The sequence below is a fragment of the Rhinatrema bivittatum genome, chromosome 8 (genome assembly GCF_901001135.1).
Source record: "Rhinatrema bivittatum chromosome 8, aRhiBiv1.1, whole genome shotgun sequence".
Lineage (NCBI taxonomy): Eukaryota > Metazoa > Chordata > Amphibia > Gymnophiona > Rhinatrematidae > Rhinatrema > Rhinatrema bivittatum.
Window position 1 is genome coordinate 232,749,095 of NC_042622.1, and position 23,298 is coordinate 232,772,392.

Below are 23,298 nucleotides of genomic sequence, written 5' to 3' on the forward strand. Positions count from 1 at the left end.
ACACTCTAGATTTCAAGAGAGCGCTGGCCTTTTTACTTAGAGCGGACGGCACTTCACCGCCTCTCCACTCAACTCTGTCTCCTTCGACAAGATCAGGCTAGGGGTTGCTGTCTCCAAGCAGATTTTATCCCATTGGCTTGCGGACTGCATTGCCTTCTGCTATGCACAGGCAGGCCTACAGCTTGACTGGCACGTCAAGGCTCACTTGGTACGAGCCATGTCAGTCTCGGTGGCTAATTTGCGTGCGGTCCCAATTCTTGAGATTTGCAGAGTGGTGACCTGGCGTTCCCTCCTCACATTATTGCCTGGACAAGGATGGCCAGCAGGACTATCAATTCGAGCAATCTGTCCTCCGTAATCTCTTCCAGCCATGAAAACCCAACTCTCCCTCCTTGGGCCCTGTCCTAGTTGTTCGCGCTGGTTGTCTGCTGAACATGTTCGGAGTGGTCTGGAGCTACTTAATCACCCATATGTGAGGACTACCTTCCTGTTGTCCTGGGAGAAAGCAGAGTTGCTTACCTGTAACAGGTGTTCTCCTAGGACAGCAGGATGTTAGTCCTCACAAAACCCACCCGCCACCCCGCAGAGTTGGGTTTCTCACTGTTTATTTAATAATTTTTATATACCGAATTTTCATGTGAGCATATCAAATCGGTTTACAGTAGTTAGCAAATATTCATTTAAAAATATTTGCATTTCCAAAAGAAAAAAGGAAGTAGCTACATAGTTTCATAATGTACATAAATAAAATAGTAAATTTATTTATTAGTGTTTAGTGTGTTATTTTTTTCGTGAACTGAAGAGGGACCATGCATGGTTTGCAGCATGCTGGGCATGCTCAGTGTGCCAGTCAAAGTTTCTAGAAACTGACACATTTTCTGTGCCGGGCTCCATTGGATGATGTCGTCCACATGTGAGGACCAACATCCTGCTGTCCTTGGAGAAAACCTGTTACAGGTAAGCAACTCTGCTTTCCACTTGAGTCAATCTGGTCTCTCTATTTCTAAATGTTCTTTTCTGTGTAGTTTTGGATGATCAGTGATTTATCTTTTGTATGTGATGTATGTTTTTGTTGTAGCTGACTGACTTGGGCCCTCAGGGTTCATGCCTGGAAGAACCTGAGAGGGGCAGGCTCCCCTCCGCCCAGCCACGACTTTCCACCATGGACCAGGATTACGAGAGGCGCCTCCTACGGCAGATCAACATCCAGAATGAAAACACAATGCCATGTGTAGGTTGCAAAGCTCTCTACTGTGCCCAGTTTAGCATGATACTTCATGCTCACACTAGTACAGGAGGAGCCCGCAGCTGATCTGGGCTAGTCACAGTGGGGCCTTTTTCAGACTGCTGTTGTGTTATCTTAAAGTGGATAGGATTTCTTTTTTTTTTTTTTTTTTTTCATGCCTTGCTCATCTTGGGAGCTGCTGTTATCATTACAGCTAGTTGCAAGTGCTCCAAAACCTCTTATGTTGCTTACAACACCATGTACCTAACAAAGTGGGGTTTTTTTTTTTTGTTTGTGTTTTTTTTTTTTCAAGTGCTTGGCCACTGGTGTGTATATGGTTATTATAAGTTTCCATTTCTTAAATGGTAAAAAAATGTTGTTCTGATTTTTTTCTGAGCTGTTCAAACATTAGTGACTTGTTTGTGACCCTCAGTCCAGCAGGATCTCAAACCTTTAGGGAAGGTAATATGTGGTCACCAAAATGCTTGGAATTTTGTTTTTAATTAAAACATTTCAATCTCTAAAGGTTCTATGCAGCTATAAAATATCTGAATGCTGTGTAGATATAGCTAAACCTTTTAACATATTTGACAATTAAAAAATGCTGTTTTAAAATCCTTTTTATTGTTTTGTGTTAATTAAATTTTAGAATGCTTTGTTCTGTGCTGGAAGCCTTCAGATGTCTGTGAGCTCTTCCCCCTTCTCCACCTTTCGCATGCATTTTGAATATTAGAGAACTGAGAGCAAGGAAAGAGACTGACTTGTAGTAGACACAATTTTTGAATCCTTGGATTTCCAGAAGTAATAAAGCACTTGAAAAGGATCTAGATTACTGAAGATTTTAAGCATGTTACTGTACATAGCCTGTAATTGTTACATTAAGCAATAATTTTGGAAATAGTTTGTTTTGTAAATTGGCTCTCTATATATTTATTTTAACATGGTGCTATGATGGTAGGAACTTGGCTTCTGCGGTCCATATAATTCATGGAATTTCTGCAGTGGTACCAGAAGCCAGCTTCCCTTTACCTGCAGTATTGTCAAAACTTGGTACAAGTACCATGTTAAATAAAACAAATATTAAGGGTTGATTTTCAAAACTGATGCCATTTTCCAAAGTGCCAATTGTTTCTGGGAAGCGATTCTAGGGTTTATCTTATGCGAATACCTTGCATTTACCCTTTAAATATTCAAAGAGAGTTTGGGGAAACTCCTCGATTCAGTCAGTCCTTGAAGCCCCCACATAAGCAAGACCAAAGTTTGAAGGGACTCTGCTTATTGGCATTGCTGCTGTAGCCTTTGGAGCACCAGGTATGACGGGAGAGCATTATATGATTTTGGATTTGATTCTGTAGAGCCATTTCATGCTTCTTAGTTGAAACAGCTGGCATGCACCTTCCATGACCTGCGTGTTCTTCAGAATGTAACCTTGTTTACACCACATTGCACACTAATGCGGAGGCATTTCCATCATTGAACCTTATGTTTCCTGTCTCTGTACTCTGTGCATGCTTGTTTGTACTCTGCAACACACACAATTGATTAAATGTGCCATGTCAGTCTTTCCATCTTATTCTGCTTGCGAAGGCCACCCTGTCTGGCAGTTATGTTCTGGTTTTATACAGGGTATATAAACTGTGTTTTTCTACCCCATACTTCTCTGAGTATAGGCAATGAGAAATAACTTATCTTCATTGTTTTCTGACTGATGGATTTCAATATTTCTTTAACTTTATAGGCAGGAAGAGGTTTAAGCACCAGACTGAAAGTCTAGAAAGCTCCTGGGAGCTACAGGTGCAAGTTCTAGTTTTGCCATTGATTCTCGGAGCATCTTGGGCAAGTGGTTTTGCCTTGGTGTGCTTAATTATAATAGGAGATTGGTTGCAAAATCCTCTCCTCCTCATCCGTGTGAGAGATGTAGCTTAATTTTGGAGGAGGCTGCATTGTTTGTTTCTGAAGGATTGTGGTGATGGTAATGCACATTGAGATCCTGTTTTGCTAACTGTTATATTAATGCAAATTATTCAGTTCAGTAGCAAAGAGGGCTGTAAAGTAGTACCACTAGTAGTGTCTGGTTTGACAGAAGATGCTTGTATTATCTCTTTGCTGTTAGATTGTTCCATATGGCTCAAGATGATTCAGGGTAGAGAACTCTGGGCAGGGCTTTTCAGCTGACACCTCTGCCTAGTACTTTCTTGTGTTTTTGTTGTCCTTGATCATTTATCTGATTGCAAGGTGTTTCTTTGGTCTGGCATTGAGGTGACCCTAGAAGGCATTTCTATGAGTGAGGTGTAGGTTGGGAGCTGGAGTAACAGGATGAATTGGATCAGGTGTGAGATTGTATTGAGGCTGGACTAGCACTGGCAGAGCTGGGTAGGAATGATATGCATGGTGATATCCTGTACAATGTCCACCTCTTGTCAGTACACCCATCCCTGATCTAGTTCTCATTGTCATTATCCACTTGTTCCCTCTCTGCCTCTCCCAAATATTGCTTGCATTATTGGCTTAGAACAGAAAGCAATATAAAGCTGATTGTTCAGCATTGTGTACCCTTGGCACTACATAATAGGTACCCAATACGTATACTGTATTTTCCTGCATATAATCCACACCCCTCCTTAAGTAGCAGTGTGCCTGAAGAAGTTTGTAGATAAGCACCTGTTTGCCTTTCGTGAAGAGGTGTAGCGGCTGCGTATGCTAATGTAGGTGATGGCATGCTAGTTACTCCAAGGACAAGCAGGATGGTAGTCATCCCACAGGTAACATCAGATGGAGCACACTGAGCATGCCCTATACTACACGTCACGCGGGGTCCCTCTTCAGTCTTTCTTCCACAGAGCTGTGAGCCTCTTGGGTTGATTGAGCTCTTTAAAATAAAAAAACAAAAACCCAAAACCTTGCCTTTTGCCTTGTGGAAAACGTAGTTTTTCACAGATTTTCACGTTTATTTGCTTCAGATCTGTCGCCGGGTCCCTCTCTGTGCCTCCCCGTAGTGTCCCCAGTCAGGGTTTTTGGCATTCAGGTAACTTTTTTTTCGTGGTAGGTGCCTTCCACCCATCGCCGCCATCATTCCGTTCTTCTTCCTTTTATTTCGCCCTGTCATGGCCATGTTCGGTTTTCACAGATGCCCCCAGTGCCTGAGGACCTTGTTGATCACCGATCCTCATGATGTTTGCATTCTCTGCCTGGGAGGATCACATGACATCCAGGGCGCATAAACTGCAACACAGATAACCCCAAAGAGACGTCTTCAACTTGACAAGATGGATCAGTTCTTCGGATTGAAGAAGTCTGAGCCATCAGCATCACATTAGCGGCATCAAAGGACCTTGGAGCTGCACTGATGGACTCTACACCATCGACATGAGCAGGATCGTCTGTTCCATTGAGGTTGCCGGTGGAAAGGGGTTCCGGAGACCGACCTCTGATCTCCAATCCGAGGATGCTGGGTTCATTGGTCTCGTCACCAGGGAAGGGACTGGGCAAAGCATTGGTACTAGTCCCCGTCGATGCACGGGCTTTTGCTGTGATTCCGTGGTAAGGAGCGCCTATTCTCCATTGATGCCAAAGATCCACAATGGTCTCCATCGGTCCTGGTGCCAGTCACCAATCCTCCTTGCGGGTCTGAGGACGATCTGACCACTCCTTCCTTTCTTCCAGTGGGTGTTGGCATCGGCAACGTTCGAGGAGGAGCTGGAGGGTTGAGTCCAGCTAGCAGTGGAGCGGACACTGCAGGGCTTCAGTCCCATAGCACTGGAGCAGGTGGCACCCGTCCTCATACGCTTTTGGAAAAGCTCAATATGCTTATTGGTGCATTACCGACCCAGCTGATGTCAGTTCCCGGGATGGCACCATTGCCCAGCAGGGCACTGAGGGCTTCCCTTACCGATATGATGGTTGTTGCTGGTTCCTCCAAGAAGGAAACTGTACCGAGGCCTATAGTTCTCCGTCCAAATCCATCGGTACCTGTCCCTCTGGTTGTAGGCTGAGCACCTAGGGCTCAATCCCCTGTGGCATCCAGTGAGGATGAGGGTCCTTATGACCCCTGTGGGATGATCAAACTGAGTCCTCCGAGGACTCTGATTGCTTTCCTGTCAGACCGTTCTCCAGATGAGTGAAGGAGGTCTCTGCCTGAGAACCTAACCTTCGCGGGTTTTGTGAGGGTGATGGCGAAGGTCATCCTATTCCAGCTATTAACTGAAGAGAATGCCAGGCATAAAATGCTTGAGATCCTTCAATTCGTGGAGCCTCCTAAGAAGAGTGTGGCGGTCCCAGTACATGAGATCCTTAAGGAATTGCTGCTGAGGATTTGGGAACACTCTCTCTCTCACAGTGAATCCCATTAATAAGGTAGACGGGGTTTACCTTGTCCAGAAGGCTGCTGGGTTCGATAAGCATCAGCTGCCTCACCAGTCATGATAGACGAATCTGCCCTCAAGAGGGCCAAGTGGGAAGGACCACTGAGTGATGGATGCTCTTGGAGAAGGTGTTCCAAGGCACCATGCTTATTGCTCGCATCGCTGCCTACCAGTTCTATATGAGCCAATACTCGCAGGACACCTGGAAGCAGGTGCAGGAGGTGGCTGAGCAGCTGCCTCAACAGCAGCAAGATATCCTTACGTTGCTGGTGCACAAGGGAATGGAGTGCAGGGAAATACGAAGTCCGTGCGACCTATGATTTTTTTCAAGATGGTATCGAGGATCTCTACAGCAGGAATTGGCACCTGCAGAATGGCATGGCTGTGGGCCTCAGAACTCCAACCAGAGGTACAAAAAAAGACTCACTGACGTGCTAGTACTGAAGAGAATCTCTTCGGAGATGGGGTGAGGGATGCTGTGGCCCAACTCCCGGGACCATCATGAAACATGTCCTTTTCCTTTAGGAGGCCATCGAGGCTTGGGCCCAGGAGATTGAACGGTCACTATTCAGAGAACAAGGAATCTCGGAAGATAGCCAACCATTCTTTTAGCGGCCAGAAAGCCTTCTACCAGGAAAGCATACCAATATAAATGGAAACATTACGAATCATGGTGTTCAACCAATCACCATGATCCCTTTTCATTGTGCTCCTACGAATCTCTTAGATTACCTTTTTCCTTGTATTAATCAGGATTAGCGACTACCTCAGTGCGGGTACACCTTAGCGCCATAGCAGCCTACCATAGACTGCTCCAAGGACAACCAATCTCGCAGCACCCGATGGTTTCCAGATTCATCAGAGGTCTCTATCATCTCCGACCCCTGACTTCTAAGCCGCCAGTAGCCTGGAATCTCAACTTCGTTCTTGAACAGCTGATGCTTCCCCCATTCAAGCCTCTAGATTCAGCACATATAAAATATCTCACATGGAAGGTAGTATTTCTTGTCGCAGTAACTTCCGCACGACGAGTAAGTGAACTTCAGGCGCTGGTGTACTGCAAACCTTACCTACAGTTCTTCCACTACAAGGCGGTCCTACGAACTCACCCTTCCTTTCTACCAAAGGTGGTTTCAGCATTTCACATCAACCAGTCTATTGAACTCCCTATGTTCTTTCCAAAGCCACATCAGAATGACAGGGAGAAACTTCTCCACACCCTTGACTGCAAAAGAGCGTTAGCTTACTATAAGACTAGAACGCAGGTGGACTCCAGACTAGGGGTGTGCATTTGTTTTGAACTTAAATGTAAAATGCTACTTTTTTTTTTTTTTTTTAACTTAAAAAAGTGATGAGGCGAAAACGATCGGATTTCCAACGTATTCAACATAGCTATGTTGAATACGTTGGAAATCGCGATTGTTGATCCAAAATAAAAATTTAAACCCCTCACCTTCCTTAATCCCCCCCCAAAGACTTACCACAACTCCCTGGTGGTCCAGCGAGGAGTCAGGACGCCATTTCTGAACTCCTTTGCAAGGAGCACGTGACGTCGGCGCCACGTCGGAGTGACGCGGCGTCACGTGATTCCCCGCGGGTTCGCTCCGGGACCCTCGTTCGACCCAAAAGGAACTTTTGGCCAGCTTGGGGGCGTCCTGACCCCGCTGGACCACCAGGGAGTTTTGGTAAGTCTTGGGGGGGGGGGGGAATTAAGGAGGGTGAGGGGTTTAAATTTTTATTTGCACATATGGACATAGACTCAACTTATGGAATTCTCCATATGTCCATATTGACCGCAAATGACCCCCCCCCTTTCGACTTATGGACTTATGAACATAAACGTTTGGTCTGCACATCCCTACTCCAGACCATCTCAGTAGTTCCTATCCTTTAATCCAAATGCACCTGGCATACCAGTTGCGAAACGAATAATCTCTGTCTGGATAACTCAGTGCATTCAATTCTGTTACAACAAAAGGCAGGAAACACTACATGGAAAACCAAATGCGCATCAACTTTGAGCAATCGCTACGTACATAGCCCACCTGAGCCACGTTGCTCCTATTGACATTTGTAAGGCAGCGACCTGGTCATCTCTACATACTTTTACATCTCACTACTGCTTAGACCAGCAGACTTCTCAAGATGCTAAGCTGGGACGAGCGGTATTGAACAATTTGATTTAAGAACTACACATCAGCTATCCACTCGTAACTTTTTTCTGCGTGACTTGTTTTAACACTTTCAGCGTGACAAGGGAGCTTGGGACTCCCAGGACAGCATGGCTAATTCAGCCCTGCTATCAAAAAGCAAGCTTGCTTACCGTAAAGGGTGTTTCCATGGATAGCAGGATGAATTAGCCATGCTGACCCCACCCACCTCCCTGGAAAGCCTCGCATACTTCTAACTGCTACAATACAGACTGAGGAGAGGCTGTTTTCTGCGCGGGAACGCTCGCGCAGTCGCACAGAGCAAAGCTCTGTATCAGCTTTGAGAAGCTCCGCCTCCGACACAAGACTGACAGTCCCAGGACAGCATGGCTCATCCTGCTATCTACAGAAAGCAAACTTGCTTATTTATGCTTTACCTTCTGGAGTCCTATTTCTCTCATTTGCAGCTGTGCTGCAGCTGTTTTGTCTGCTTTTTATTTTTCTTGTATTTCTCATCCTTTTATTTCAGAATTTACTGTCTTTGCTTTTCTCCATATTCTGTGCTGTGTGCCTTTTTAGTACTCTTGTAGAGCAGCTGACAGCTTTAAAAAATGGTTCTGAAGATGTTGGAAGACTAAGGACCAGATTTAAGTTTTTGGGGAAAATGTCTGAAAAGCCTACAAGTTGGTTGACTTCCACATTTTTTAAATTGTGCCTCTTGTATTCAGACTTAATTTGCTTTATCTTTAGAAAGGGGGTTCACAGAAAAATGTGGGCAAGCAAAACCCTGGGCATAAAATACTCTGGTATTTTTGTCCAAACCCTCCCCCCCTTTTCTTTTTTTTGCACTTTTGGGGGGGGAAAATCCCATAGTGATTTTTTTCTCTTCCCATGTTCCCCCCCCCCAAAAAAAAAAAACTTGCCCTTTTGCAATTTGACTTAGAGATTTTATTTTTTATAGAGGGTATTTTTGTACTTTTCTTACCCTGAAATGCAAATTTGGCCCTATATATCTACTTGGGGGGTATGTGGCACAATTTGCACCTGAGGAGTAAACAAACTCCTAGTTCATTTAGACACTCATTTTAGATTCAAGCAGTGCTTTTTACGTTGAAAAACAACTTTTAAGACCGAGCTATCTGTGAATGTGTTGACCTTCCCAGGCAGGGAAAATCAAAGGGCATGCTGTATGCTGGTACACAAAACTACCTTGAGAAATTCCTGCACAGCACATACTGACAAACATATTAAGTATCCCATAAGAAACCCTTTTTACCATCACTCCTCAGATAGCATAAGTCCCATAAGATACCATCTTATATGTAAATACTACGACCTCCACCACAATCAATATAATCTATATAGCACAATATGCTCTTAATTTTTCAATGTACATTATTTATTTATAAACTTTTATATACCGAAGTTTAGCTAGGGGCCTTCACTCCGGTTTACAGGTAAAACAACATAATACAATTTGGGAAGCAACTGATAGAACAACATATAACAAGTTATGGAACGACAAGTTGTGTAACAACTGATAAGACATCATAATACAAGTTATGGAACATATTCCAAGTTAAGGAACAGCTGGTGAAACAGAGTAACAGGGAAGGTTAAAGATATCGTAGGGTTATGGAACCGGTAACGAGTTGTTTATAGCCAGCTTCAGGTATCGGCGCTAATTAAACATACAATTAAATATTGAATTCAATCTTTTAAATAATAATATAAATAAATACCATTATACGTTTATGCTTAGATTTTAATGTACAAATTTCAAATCATTAGTGACTGTTCTTCAGTGTTACTAAAGTTACTAGCTGTAAAATGTTGTTTCCTAGCGTGTAGCAGATGGACTCAGGACCAATGGGTATAGTGTACTCCTGATAGCAGTTGGAGACGGATCAGATTTCAATCTGACGTCAGCCCTAGTACATATACCCCTGCAGGAAGTGCAGCTCTTCAGTATTTTCCTTCTCGATAGCAGTTAGGGACTCTATGCACGCTCGCACAGCATTAGAGTAATTTTACAGAAGAAATCTTACCTCTACAGACGAGCCCCGCTCTCCTGCAGTGACACCCATTGGGTCCCTCTCCCAGTTGAGAATTCCCAAGGTGATTTCCACGATCCCTCGGAGGTAAGCCTCGGTCTGGCGGCCGACCCTCGGTGGGGACCTAGCCCCCGACATCGGGTGAGGCTGAGAGGCAGCGGGTGCAACCTCGAGCGCGGCGGTGAAGGTATTTTCCCTTTCCCCCCCGCAGCTGGAACGAGACAGGGAAGCGCAGAGACAAGGTAAGGTAGAAATCTTCTTTAAAGACTCCTGTCTCTGAAGCTCGAAGAGCCACATAGGTCGCCAGCCAGGACCAGTGCCACCGGGTTGATCTGCCCTAGCAGGGTTAGACCCCGGTCAGATCCGAGGGTCCTCCCACGTGGAGACCCTCAGAGGTGGTCACCATATTGTCTGCGTGGTCGCCGTCACCATTTTGCTCTGTTCGCCGCCCTGTCCGCTGTTCCGAGCCGTGCGCACAGATACCTTGTGCGCACAACGTTGCTCGCTCGCTCAAGTACCGTGTGCACAAACAACGCGCATAGCCACACGCTTACTGTGCTGGGCGCATAACTTCAACCTGTGCGCACAACAGCGAGCACATCTCCCTGAGCGTGCACCAAATCTACGCACACTGGAGCGCACAACTGTATTTTACGCTCACAAGCCATGGCACCACCGGAAAATAAACTCAAAGCTCAGGGCCTTTGCCCAGCATGCCACATTGGAACTGCACAGCATGAGGAGGCCACGGTCCTGTGTATACAGTGTGAAGACGCCCTAGGGGATCCAACTCATGGCCCTTCCAAGCCGGTACCGGGATCCAGCCTCTCAAGCAGCATGCTGGACCTAGCATCGCACAGCGGGGACCCCCCCCCTCAAACGGGGCGCCCCTTAGTCTAGACCCAGCATCTATCTCCTGGGTGGAATTCTTCAAAGGTCTGCATACCTTTGTCCACATGCAACCGGGGCCTCCTATAATGCAGCCACAGGCTCCACCAGAGGACCTTAACATACCGGGACCCTCTATGCCCAGGGAAGTGATCCCACTGCCCAGAAGCCCCACCTTCGGGGACACGGACAGCTCAGTTGAGGATTCAGAACCCCTGGAGGAAGGGGAGCTCCCTCCGGGGACAGAGCCCCACTGAACCATGAGACTCTTCTTCACCAAGGACGAGCTTCCAGACCTGGTCACACACAGCTTAAAAGAGCTTGCTATCCCGGGCACAAATCCCTCGGGGGAACCTAAGACGAACCCACTATTAGAGGGACTCTGTCAGACCTCCCGCTATTTCCCACTGTTACAAGCCGTCCAGCAACTAATTGACCTGGAATGGGATGCCCCAGAAACTATATTAAAAGGGGACCGGGTTCTGGCAGCCATGTACCCTCTGGACCCAGCCACCAAAGATCTCCTGGCATGTCCGAAAGTGGATGCCATGGTCTGCGCGGTCTCGAAGCGCACTACTATCCCGGTGGAGGGAGAAGCAGCACTCAAGGATGCCCAAGACAGACGTCTGGAATCTATCCTCAAACAGTCCTTTGACGTCTCCGCTATGTCTTTACAGATCACGGCCTGCTTAGCACAGACCAGGAACAACACTCCTGGGGAGGCCCTGGAACCAGCTGTATCATTCCTCACGGACGCTGCTTCTGATCTGGTACACACAGCAGCTAGAGGAGTGTCATCCGCCGTGGCAGCCAGAAGACAAATCTGGCTCTGAAACTGGTCGACTGACAAATGGGGTGAGTCCCCACTGCCATGGCTACCGGAGGACAGAAATAAGAGAAACCAGCGATCCTTCCCCTGAACCTCCAGGGGCAGAAGATCACAGCGCTTCAACCCATATAGAAGCACATATCAAGAGGCCTGCCCCGCAAGCTGAAGCCAGTCCTTTCGGAACAAGCACAACAAAAGGGAAGCCAGCTCTGGCTCAGGCCCCAGCCGCACCCCACAATGAAAATCAGCCGACCCATCCAAAGGAAGAAGCCATAGGGGGCAGACTTGCCCTATTCTACCAAAGTTGGATCGAGATAACTTCGGACAAGTGGGTCCTATCCATCATTCGAGAGGGATATTACCTGGATTTCCACCACCTCCCTCCGGACAAGTTTGTGGGAATCTCCTTGCCACGATCCTTTCAAGAGGATGGCAGTGGAAGCCACACTAACCAGATTGCTAGCCTTAGAGGCTATAACACCGGTGCCTCCACAACAAATAAATACTGGACATTATTCCATCTATTTTATCGTCCCCAAGAAAGAAGGAAAGTTCAGACACATCCTGGACCTCAAGGCGGTCAACTGTCACCTGAAGATTCCTCGCTTCCGCATGGAAACCCTACACTCTGTAATAAGGGCAATACAACCGGGAGAGTTCCTTACATCCCTGGATCTGTCGGAAGCCTATCTACACATTCCGATCCATCAAGAGCATCAGCGTTTTCTACACTTCTCGTTCCTACTAGTTCCGGGCACTACCTTTCGGGTTAGCCACTGCACCCCGGACGTTCACCAAGATCATAGTGGTGGTGGCAGCAACACTGAGGAAGGAAGGAATCCGTGTGCACCCTTATCTAGACGATTGGCTGATCAGTGCAAAATCCCCAGAGGAAAGCTACCAGGCAACCAACAGAATCAAAACTCTACTGGAGAGCCTCGGGTGGGTGGTCAACACAAACAAGAGCTGCCTGCAGCCCTCCCAATCTCTAGAATACTTGGGAGTCTGGTTCGACACCAAACAAGACAAGGTCATCCTGACACTGACAAGGAGATCAAAACTGATGACCCAGTGCAAACACTGTTGAGCAAACTTTGCCCCACAGCATGGGATTACCTACAAGTCCTTGGCCTTATGGGCACGAGCTCGCATGAGACCCCTACAACGCTCACTACTATCACGATGGAATCCACTGTCCCAGAACTACACCGCACTTCAGCTCCCGGACAGAGTTCGGGCCCAACTACGATGGTGGCTACAAGAAGCCCATCTAGCCAGGGAACGAGACTATCCTCGCCAACCTGGATCCTACTCACCACAGATGCCAGCCTATGAGGATGGGGAGCACACTGCCAGGAGCTAACCGCCCAAGGGCAATGGAACGAAGAAGAGTCAGGATGGAACATCAATCGCCTAGAAGCCCAGGCAGTCAGATTAGCCTGCCTAAGGTTCGGTCACAGACTCCGAGACAAAACGGTCAGAGTAATGTCGGACAATGCCACAACAGTGGCCTACATCAACCATCAGGGAGGAACCAGAAGCCAACAGGTGTCGCTGGAAATAGACCTCCTAATGTCATAGGCAGAAGTGAATCTTCAAGAGATTTTGGCTGTCCACATTGCTGGGAAAGACAACATCGCTGCGGACTACCTCAGCAGAGAAAGTCTAGATCCAGGAGAATGGAGGCTGTCGACCACAGCATTCCAATTGATAGTAAACCGTTGGGGAACACCAACCACGGACCTCCTGGCAAACCGGTCCAACGCCCAAGTACCCAGTTTCTTCAGCCGCAGGCAGGAACCCCAGTCCCAGGGAATTGATACCCTGGTACAGACCTGGCCACAGGAGACTCTGTTATACGCCTTCCCGCCGTGGCCCCTATTGGGTGCAATCATCCACAAGATAGAACACCACAGGGGACCAGTACTTCTAGTGGCCTCGGACTGGCCAAGAAGACCGTGGTACGCAGACATGTGAAGACTGCTGACAGGGAGCCCCCTGCCGCTACCTCCACACAGAGACCTGCTCCAACAGGGACCGATCCTCCACGAGGATCCAGCTTGATTCTCTCTTACGGTCTGGCCATTGAGAGGACTCTCCTAAGGAAGAGCGGATACTCGGGGGTAGTAATTGACACCCTACTCCGAGCACGCAAGTTCTCCACATCCCTAGCATACATAAGGATTTGGAGAGTATTCGAAGCCTGGTGCGAGGACCGCGACGACATACCACGCTCAGTCAAAATTCCTGCGATTTTGGAATTCCTGCAGAACAGCCTACAGAACGGATTGTCTCGCAACTCCATCAAGGTACAAGTGGCCGCATAGTGATGCTACGGAACCAAGAGCGAGAGCAGCAGCATAGCCTCTCACCCGGATGTCTCCCGCTTTCTGAAAGGAGTCAAGCAGATCCGACCACTCCTGAAGTGGCCAGTGCCTGTTTGGAACCTCAACCTGGTCCTAGATTTCCTAGCAGGAACCTCCTTCAGACCTCTCCGCGGCCTGTCTCTCCGACTATTAACACCAAAGACTGCCTTCCTGCTGGCAGTCTGTTCGGCCCATCATATATCCGAGCTATGAGCACTGTCCTGCTGAGAGCCATTCCTCAGACTCACCCCGGGAACCATCCAGTTATGCACAGTTCCGTCGTTTTTCCCTAAAGTGGTGTCTCACTACCATCTCGCTACCATCGCCAGATGAGCATAAGAATTCGGAAGAGGCTCAAAGTCTACGCCACCTCAACATCGGCAGCCTCCTATCCAGATACCTGGAAATATCTGAACCCGTACGAAAAAAGGACCACCTATTCATCCTTTACAGCGGGAAGAGGCAAGGGGAAGCGGCCTCGCGAGCAACCATAGCCCACTGGATCAAAGAAGTCATCAAGGCGGCCTATGTAGAAGCAGGCAAGTCGCCACCTCTACAAGTCAAGGCCCATTGTACTAGAGCCCAGGCAGTGTCCTGGGCAGAAAACAAGATGCTGTCACCCGCCGAGATCTGCAGGGCGGCGACATTGTCTTCCATCCACACCACCTCCAGGTTTTACCGCCTGGATGCTCAGGCTCGGGAGGACACAGCATTTGCAAGGGCAGTACTAAGTGGGTCACGGGCAGCCTCCCACCCGGTTCGGGAGTAGCTTTTATACATCACCCATCTGCTACACGCTAGGAAATGGAGAAATTACTTGCCTGATAATTTCGTTTTCCTTAATGTAGACAGATGAACTCAGCATCCCACCCACAGCTGCCGTTACTCATGGAATTCTTGGGGGACATCCCCGGGAGCGAATGATTCACGGGTAAGCCATGCTTTCCTTCATCTAGGACACCTATCCTACCAGGTGTTGACGTTTTCTCGGTTGAGGGCACTGGTGGTCTCCAGCTATAGCCAATCAACCAGTTCAAATTAAGTAAGTTAACCAAGTTATAAAGTTAATCAAGTTATTCAAATCATTCAGTCATGCATATATCCACAATGCTTTTCGAGAAGAATACTGAAGAGCTGCACTTCCTGCAGGGGTATATATACTAGGGCTGACGTCAGATTGAAATCTGATTCGTCTCCAACTGCTATCAGGAGTACATTATACCCATTGGTCCTGAGTCCATCTGTCTACACTAAGGAAAACGAAATTATCAAGTAAGTAATTTTTCCATTTTTAACCTTAATCGTTAATGTAAAATGTTTTAAATATAAACCGGAGTGAAGGCCTGTACCAAACCTCGGTATATAAAAACATATACATACCATATTTTTCGCTCCATAAGATGCACTTTTTTCCCCCAAAAGTGGGGGGAAAATTTATTTATTTTATTTATTTAGTGATTTTTTTATATACCGCGGCACGTAAGAAACATCACCTCGGTTTACAGTAAAACAATAAATCAGCAACAGGCTTTACAGACAATATGAACTTAAGGTGGGAAAAAATATAAATCATTGTCTGTGCATCTTATGGAGCGAATTAGGGGAGTGGATAAACAACATTTTTTGTCCCCATTTCGTTTTTGGGTCTGGGGAGGGTCATTTTAGTCTACTCCCCAGATCAGAAAACTTTATCGTTCTTTCTGTGGGAATCCCCCCCCCCCCCCAATCAAAAGAACCCCATCCCAACCCTTTAAATTTAATTAACTACAACCCCCACCCTCCTGACTACCCCCCCCCCCTCCCCAAGACCTGCCAAAATTCCCTGGTGGTCCAGCGGGGGTCCGGGAGCGATCTCATGCACTTGGACCGTCGGCTGCCAGTAATCAAAATGGCGCCGACTGCCCTTTGCCCTTTCTATGTCACAGGGTCCGACCAATGGCACTGGTAGCCCCTGTGTCATAGAAAGGGCAAAGGGCCATCTGCGCCATTTTGAGTACTGGCAGCCGATGGTCCAAGTGCAGGAGATCGCTCCCGGACCCCCGCTGGACCACCAGGGACATTTGGCAGGTCTTGGGGAGGGGGGGGGTCAGGAGGGTGGGGGGTTATAGTTAAATTTAAAGGGTTGGGATGGGGTTCTTTTGATTGGGGGGGGGGGGGATTCCCACAGAAAGAGAACGATAAAGTTTTCTGATCTGGGGAGTAGACTGAAATGGCCCTCCCCAGACCTGAAAACGAGATGAGGACAAACATTTTTATGCACTCCCCTAATTTGCTCCATAAGACGCACAGATGCCCGGGAACAGAGCCGGTTTAGCACACTCCCCCCCCCCCCCCCCCCCGAATCCTTGGTGCGTCTTATGGTCTGGTGCGTCTTATGGAGCAAAAAATACGGTAAATAAAAAATGGAATCAAATGACCTGAAAACAGCTGCATAGATTTAGATGTTATACATCGTTGCACTGCAAGACAACTATGAGTTTGTTTGTTTTTTTTATGGCACATCTGCAAAAGTTTCTCTTCCTCTTCATATAGTTTGACTGGAACCAGTGGTATCCTTTTTTATCTGAAAGGTTACATTCTATCAGTAGCACTTTTTATCTGTTTGTTCTTACAGCCTCCATAGCTTTAAATGACTCCTCATTTTCCTTCCCACTTCAGGTACCAGAGATGAGACGTACTCTGACTCCTTCCAATTCTCCCATGTCTTCCCCCAGTAAACATGGAGACAGGTTTATTCCCTCCCGCGCTGGGGCCAATTGGAGCATTAACTTCCACAGAATAAATGTAAGTGTTGTCCTGGTACCTGTTTCAGGGAAGAATCTTTAGAAAGTTAATGACATGGCAGCATGAGATGTGCTCTGCACAGGTCACTCATATTAAGAACATAAGAACATGCCATACTGGGTCAGACAAAGGGTCCATCAAGCCCAGCATCCTGTTTCCAACAGTGGCCAATCCAGGCCATAAGAACCTGGCAAGTACCCAAAAACTAAGTCTGTTCCATGTTACCGTTGCTGGTAATAGCAGTGGTTATTGGTGTTGCTTTACCCTAAACCTACAAGGAAATATAACTTGTTTCTGTCGGTAAGCAGGGCTGAATTAGACATGATCTGGGGGTGACGTCATCAGGTGGCACTAGCATTACCTATGCTTCAGATTTGGGGCTTATCACTACCAATCCAAAATCCTTCCCTTTGGATTCTCATCAGCCCCGCAAGTCTTCATGAAATGCATTGCAGTGGTTGTAGCTCACTCGTGACACCAGGACATCCAAATTTTCCCATATCTGGACAATTGGCGGTTAGTTGCCCCTAGCAAAGATACACTCCTTTCTCACCTGTCTCTCTTTAGACAGATGCTACAGTCCTGGAAGTCTGTGCTTCAACAAGCAGGGGGGGGATGGGGTCATGGCCCCTCTGCCACGAAGCAGTGTACATCTGGAAATGGGCAATCCACTACTGGGCAACCCTTCAAGCATCTTACCTGCCAGGTGTCCACAATAACAGTAGCAGACAAAGAATCTTCAGCCCACACGAATAGTCGCTGGACCAGGAGTTAGCCAACAGTTTCTTTCAAACATGGGAACTACTGTGGATTGACCTGTTTGCGACGCAGCACAATAGAAAATTTAAATCAATTCTGCTCCATCCAACAGAGCCTGCTGCGAGAGGCTGAAGAAGCATTCCTGCTGCCTTGGGACATAGGCCTCGTGTACGCTTTTCTTACGATACCACTGATCTCTCAAACAATCCAGAAGCTATTGCATGTGTGTGCAACGGTGATCCTAGAGTCTCCAGCGTGGCCAAGACAACCTTGGTACATGTATCTTGTTCAACTATCCTTGAGACTGTAGATTTCCCCTAGGGGAATGACCCCTCTCTACTTTCCCAAAAAGGAGGCGAGCTCTTACACCCTAGGCTGCCTACCTTTCACCTGATGGCCTTGATGCTGAATGCAGTTTTGAGGAAATGGTCCCCTCAGAACCCATCCAGCAAGTCCTCTTCTCTTCTAGGCAAACTTCAATGAGATATATAGTAGCTATGCCTTCAAGTAGAATTGCTGCTCATCCTGGTGTCATTCTTATTGCATAGAGTTCTTCAGTTGTGATCTTGTACTGCTGTTATCCTATCTTTACACCCTAGCCCAATCTGGTCTGAGTGCATCTCAGTGCTAACGCAGCTTACCACACATCTGCCGATGAGAAAGCAATCTCTCTGCATCTTCTCATTTCCAGATTCATGAAGCCAACAGTGCCTTGGAACGTTAATGTAGTGCTAGCGACACTCACACAGCCTCCCTTTGAACCACTGGTTTGGCTCCTCTGAAATACCTGACCTGGAAGATTCTGTTCTTGGTGGCTGTTACCACCACTCGAAGGGTGAGTGAATTACAATCCCTAATTCACTATTTGACTTACCTTCAATTTTTTCCCAATGAAGTAGTACTAAGAACTCACCTGAAGTTCCCGCCAAAGCTGATTTCAGCATTCCATTTGAACCAGTCCATGGTGCTTCCTACGTTTTATCCAAAACCTCATGTGCATGATGAAGAAAAGAGTCTTCACACATTAGTTTGTAAGAGCACTTTGGCATATTACAAATATCATACTCAACCTCATAGAAAAGTGTCCCAGCTCTTCATCTTATACACTCCCAACAAGCTGGGGTTGAGTGTAACAAAGCAAACACTTTTTCCAATTGGATTACTACTGCATTCAGCTTTTCTATTCAGCCACTGGATTGGATCTTGCTAACCCAGTCAAGCCTCATCAGGTTCAAGCAGATGCCTCTTCCATTGCATACCTCAGACGTTCCAGTCAAGGACATCTGTAAGGTTGCCATCTGGATGTCTGTGTATACCTGCACCTCACATTACTGTCTGGACTGTTTTAGCCTTGACAAACAGTGCAGTAGGGAAAACAGTATTCCCTGTACGTACCCGGATCAGTCCAGACACCTGGGTTTTGCCTCCGCACCAGCAGATGGAGACAGAGCAAGATTTGACTGGCTCCGCCACATATAGCAGAGTGCCACCCACAGCCTCTCAGTCTTACTCTGTCTCCAGCAGATGGTGCAGGTGCAAAGCCACAGCTTCTGGGATCCACAGGAGGATAGGTGGTGTTTAGTTAGGGTTTGTTTAAAAAAAAAAAAAAAAAGCCACAAAAGAAAGAAACAGAAGACGAAAGAGGAGACTGAAGGTGCAGTCAGATCCTGGCCGTGGGAGCCTCCTGGGGGAGTGGAAGATCCTGAGGGGGTCATCCTTCCCTGGTTGAGGCAGCTGCTAAGGGTCGAGGACCCGGCCGTGGCGGGTTAGCAGCATCGGGGGTGACACCGGGGAGCCCGGTTCACTCACCCCATACTGGAGCAGGAGCCCAGCACCGCGGCCAGCGCTGGCAAGTAGTAAAAAAAACCCAAAACATTGTAATAAGTAGAAGCGGCCGTCGTTTTGTGCTTCTCTCTCTGCGCGCCGGCTCTCCGTTGACTTAGTTGATTCGCGGCTGTGCTCCTTGTTTGTTTTTAGCAGAGGGGTGGCCGGCGGAAGATGCCGCGAGGCTCGGCTTGTGTCGCGTGCGGTTCGGCGCGCACGAGTTGTGTGCAGGGCGGTGAAGGGCCGTCGGAGCTCGGTCGGGGGACCCGGTCCAGGGAGATCCGCCGAGGGCAGTGCAGATCCGTTCCCGCTCAGTGTGGGAACGGCGGCCATTTTAGATTCATTTAGGGAGGCCACGCGGGCGGCATCGGGGGATGGGCCGATGCCTCCCCCGCTTTCTCCTCAGCAGCCGGCCCTGGGGGGGGCGGGGCTGCCTCCCCCATACTGGAGGATAGCCTGGGGGAGACTTCCTCATCGGGGGACTCGTCGTTTTCGTCGGACTTTGTGCTTTTAATGAAGAAAGTACTGAAGCACAGAGTCCTCAGAAAAAAGGCAGAGAAGAAGAGAGCTCCTGAGGGCAGTGGGAAGCAGTCCAAGTCCCGGAAGAGGCGGAATAGGGATAGGCCCCACAGGGACGTGGAACCCCCAAGAGAGAAACGGCCCTTGCGGACGGTCCCTCAGGGCATGGACATGGAGTCCTCGTCTCAGGAGGAGATTGATCCACTCCCGAGACCCCCTGGGGGGGGGTTGACGAGTCAGATGGTGAGGGGCCGGTGCAGCCTGGTACCAGCAAGGGGCTGCCGGTAGTGGACGGTGACGATCCAAAGGTGGTCCGGCTATTTAAAAAGGAGGAGCTGGTTCCACTCATCCCGGCCATACTCCAGGAGCTCGGTGTGGAGGCGCCTCCAATGGAGTCCCGTCCGGGGGCCAAGATGGATCCGGTGTTGTTGGGTCTCCGGGGTCCACCCGTCGCTTTCCCATTCCATTTTGCGGCGACGGACATCCTGTTCTGGGAGTGGGACACTCTGGAACTGGGTCTGAAGGTGAGTAAGGCCATGGATAAGCTATATCCGCTTCCGGAGGACGCTCCGGAACTTCTTCGTCTTCCTAGAGTAGATGGCAGCGGTATCGGCTGTGACAAAGAGGTCGATGATTCCGGTAACGGGGGCTACAGCCCTCAAGGACGTCTAGGATAGGAAGTTGGAGCTTCAACTTAAAAAAGTGTTTGAAGTTTCGGCCCTGGGGGTACGCGCAGCAATCTGTAGCAATTTTGCCCTGAGGGCGGGCCTGCGCTGGGCTCAGCAGCTTCAGGCAAATGAGGATCTTTCGGAAGAGGAGGCTCTTCAGGCGAATCGCTTGGAGGCAGTGATTGCCTACAGCACGGATGCGTTGTATGACCTCTTGCGTACGTCGGCCAGGTCAATGGTGTCGGTGGTCTCGGCCCGCCGTCTCCTTTGGCTTCGACATTGGGCAGCGGATGGGTCATCCAAGGCCCATCTTGGAGCCCTTCCCTTCAAGGGGAAGCTGTTTGGCAAGCAGTTGGATGATCTGATGCAGTCGCTCGGTGAAAATAAAGCGTTTAAGCTACTGGAGGACAGGCCTAGATCTCGGGGGTTCTTTCCCCAATAGGACCCGATTCCGGGGGAACAGGAGGTCCTGGCCAACGAGATTTTCAGGATCGTCTTATCATGCAAGCTCGTCCCGACAGCCGTCGTGGTCTCGGTCCTTTCATGGCAGAAGAAGTGAGAAGCAAGGTGGTTCCCCAGCGAGATTGGGGGCTAAGGTCCCCCAATGAAGATCATTTGGTCCATCCCTCGCGTCAGTTGTGTCACCTGGTGCCACATGTGGGGGCCCGGCTGATGCGATTTGCCGAGGAGTGGACCAAGATAACGGCGGATCAGTGGGTCCTATCCGTGATAAGTCACGGTTACGCTTTAGATTTTGTACGAATACCTACAAGCAAGTTTCTCGTCTTGCCTTGCAAGGACCCAGAGAAGCGACGGGCGGTGCTGGACACGCTACAACGACTAGAGGATTTTGGGGCAATCACCCCCGTACCGCGGGGTCAGCAACGCATGGGCCGGTACTCCATTTACTTCGTAGTCCCCAAAAAGGAGGGCACGTTCAGGCCAATTTTGGATCTAAAAAGCATCAATCGGTGTCTACGGATTCCACGCTTCAAAATGGAGACGATTCGGTCAGTGGTTGCCTCAGTGCGTCCAGGCAAATTCCTGGCTTCTCTGGATCTGACGGAGGTGTATCTTCACATAGGCATTCAACCGTTTTTCCAGAGGTTTCTTCGGTTCTGCATTCTGGGCAGGCACTATCAGTTCCGAGCTCTCCCTTTCGGACTCTCCACCACTCCTCGTACGTTCACCAAGGTGATGGTAGTGGTGGCAGCTCAGTTCCGGAGGGAGGGGTTCCTGGTGCATCCCTACTTGGACGATTGGTTGATTCGGGCGAAGTCCGAAAGGCAGTGTCAGGAAGTGGTCACCAGGGTTCTCCAGCTATTGCGCTCCCTAGGCTGGGTGATCAATCTGGCCAAGAGTCATTTGAAACCCACTCAGTCATTGGAATTCCTGGGGGCGCTGTTCGACACAAGGCAGGGGAAAGTGTTTCTCACCCGGGAGCGGGTGGTCAAGTTGCAAGGTCAGGTGTGACGCTTATTGTCTCTGTGGATGCCTCAAGTGAGGGACTAGCTTCAGGTTTTGGGCTCCATGGCGTCCATGCTGGCTTTGGTGCCCTGGGCTTTCACTTATCTGCAGCCTTTACAATCGGCGTTGTTGTCCCGATGGAATCCGGTGTCCGAGCAGTTTCATCTGCTGCTTCCCCTTACGGAGCAGGCGAGATCCAGTCTCAGCTGGTGGCTAGAGTCCAGTCATTTGGCATCGGGAGTGTCCCTGGTTATGCCCGAATGGACGGTGGTCACCATGGACGCCAGTCTCTACGGCTGGGGAGCGGTCTGTCTTGGACGTTCAGTGCAGGGACAGTGGTCCAGGACACAGTCTCGGTGGTCCATCAACCGCTTGGAGACCAGGGCGGTGGCTCTGGCGTTGCAATATTTCCTACCGTTAATTTGGGGAAAGGCGGTCAGTGTTGTCGGACAATGCGACCACAGTGGCGTACATCAATCGCCAGGGCAGAACGAAGAGTTAACTGGTGGCGACGGAGGCCCGACAGGTGATGCGCTGGGTGGAGCAGAATCTCAGCTACCTGGCGGCGTCTCCCATAGCTGGGGTGGACAATGTTCAGGCGGACTTCCTCAGTCGTCATCATCTAGATCCCAGGGAATGGGAACTAGCATAGGAAGCGTTTCGGCTCGTCTGCGAAAGGTGGGGCATGCCTCACATGGACCTGATGGCCACTTTTCAGAATGCGAAGGCCCCGCGATTTTACAGTCGGAGAGAGAGAGGGGCCGAAGGTGTTGACGCGCTAGTGCTTCCATGGCCCACAAACGTTTTACTATACGTATTCCCTCCGTGGCCTCTGAGCGGCAAGGTACTTCGATTCATAGAACTACATCAGTCGGACGTGATCTTAGTAGCGCCGGAATGGCCGAGACGTCCGTGGTTCACGGATCTCCTCCACTTGGCGGTCGAACCACCCCTTCGTTTTCGGGAATCCCAAGCTCTTCTTCACCAAGGCCCCGTTTGTTTGGAGGAGGCGGATCGCTTCTGTCTCGCGGCCTGGCTTTTGAGAGGAAACGCTTAAAGAAGAAGGGATATTCGGATGCTGTGATAGCCACATTGTTGAGATCTAGGAAACAATCTACGTCTTTGGCCTACATGAGGGTCTGGTCGTGTTTGAGGATTGGTGTAGAGAATCACAGTCTGGACCCTATGGGAGCTGCGGTGTCCGATGTCCTAGCCTTCCTACAGGCTGGCCTCTCGAAAGGTCTCTCTTGTAGTACCCTTCGCGTGCAGGTGGCAGCGCTGGGGTGTCTTAGAGGTAAAGTTCACGGGGTGTCCCTGGCTTTACATCCAGATGTCGCTCGTTTTCTTCGGGGGGGCTAAGCATCTGCGCCCTCCATGGCGTCACCCTTGTCCGTCCTGGAACCT

At 48.9% G+C, this 23,298-nt stretch overlaps 1 protein-coding gene across 4 annotated transcripts in view; it reads left to right on the top strand.

The window, feature by feature from the left end:
- FZR1 (fizzy and cell division cycle 20 related 1) overlaps positions 1-23,298 on the top strand; it is a 155,506-nt gene that overhangs the window by 14,371 nt on the left and 117,837 nt on the right. For 3 of the 4 annotated variants that reach the window (XM_029614050.1, XM_029614051.1, XM_029614049.1), the window contains exons 2-3: positions 1,079-1,231; positions 16,532-16,657. In XM_029614050.1, the coding sequence (XP_029469910.1) occupies positions 1,163-1,231; positions 16,532-16,657 (195 nt within the window). In that variant the 5' untranslated portion in view covers positions 1,079-1,162. The remainder of the gene's footprint in view (positions 1-1,078; positions 1,232-16,531; positions 16,658-23,298) is intronic. The other variant, XM_029614052.1, reaches the window with a different exon arrangement.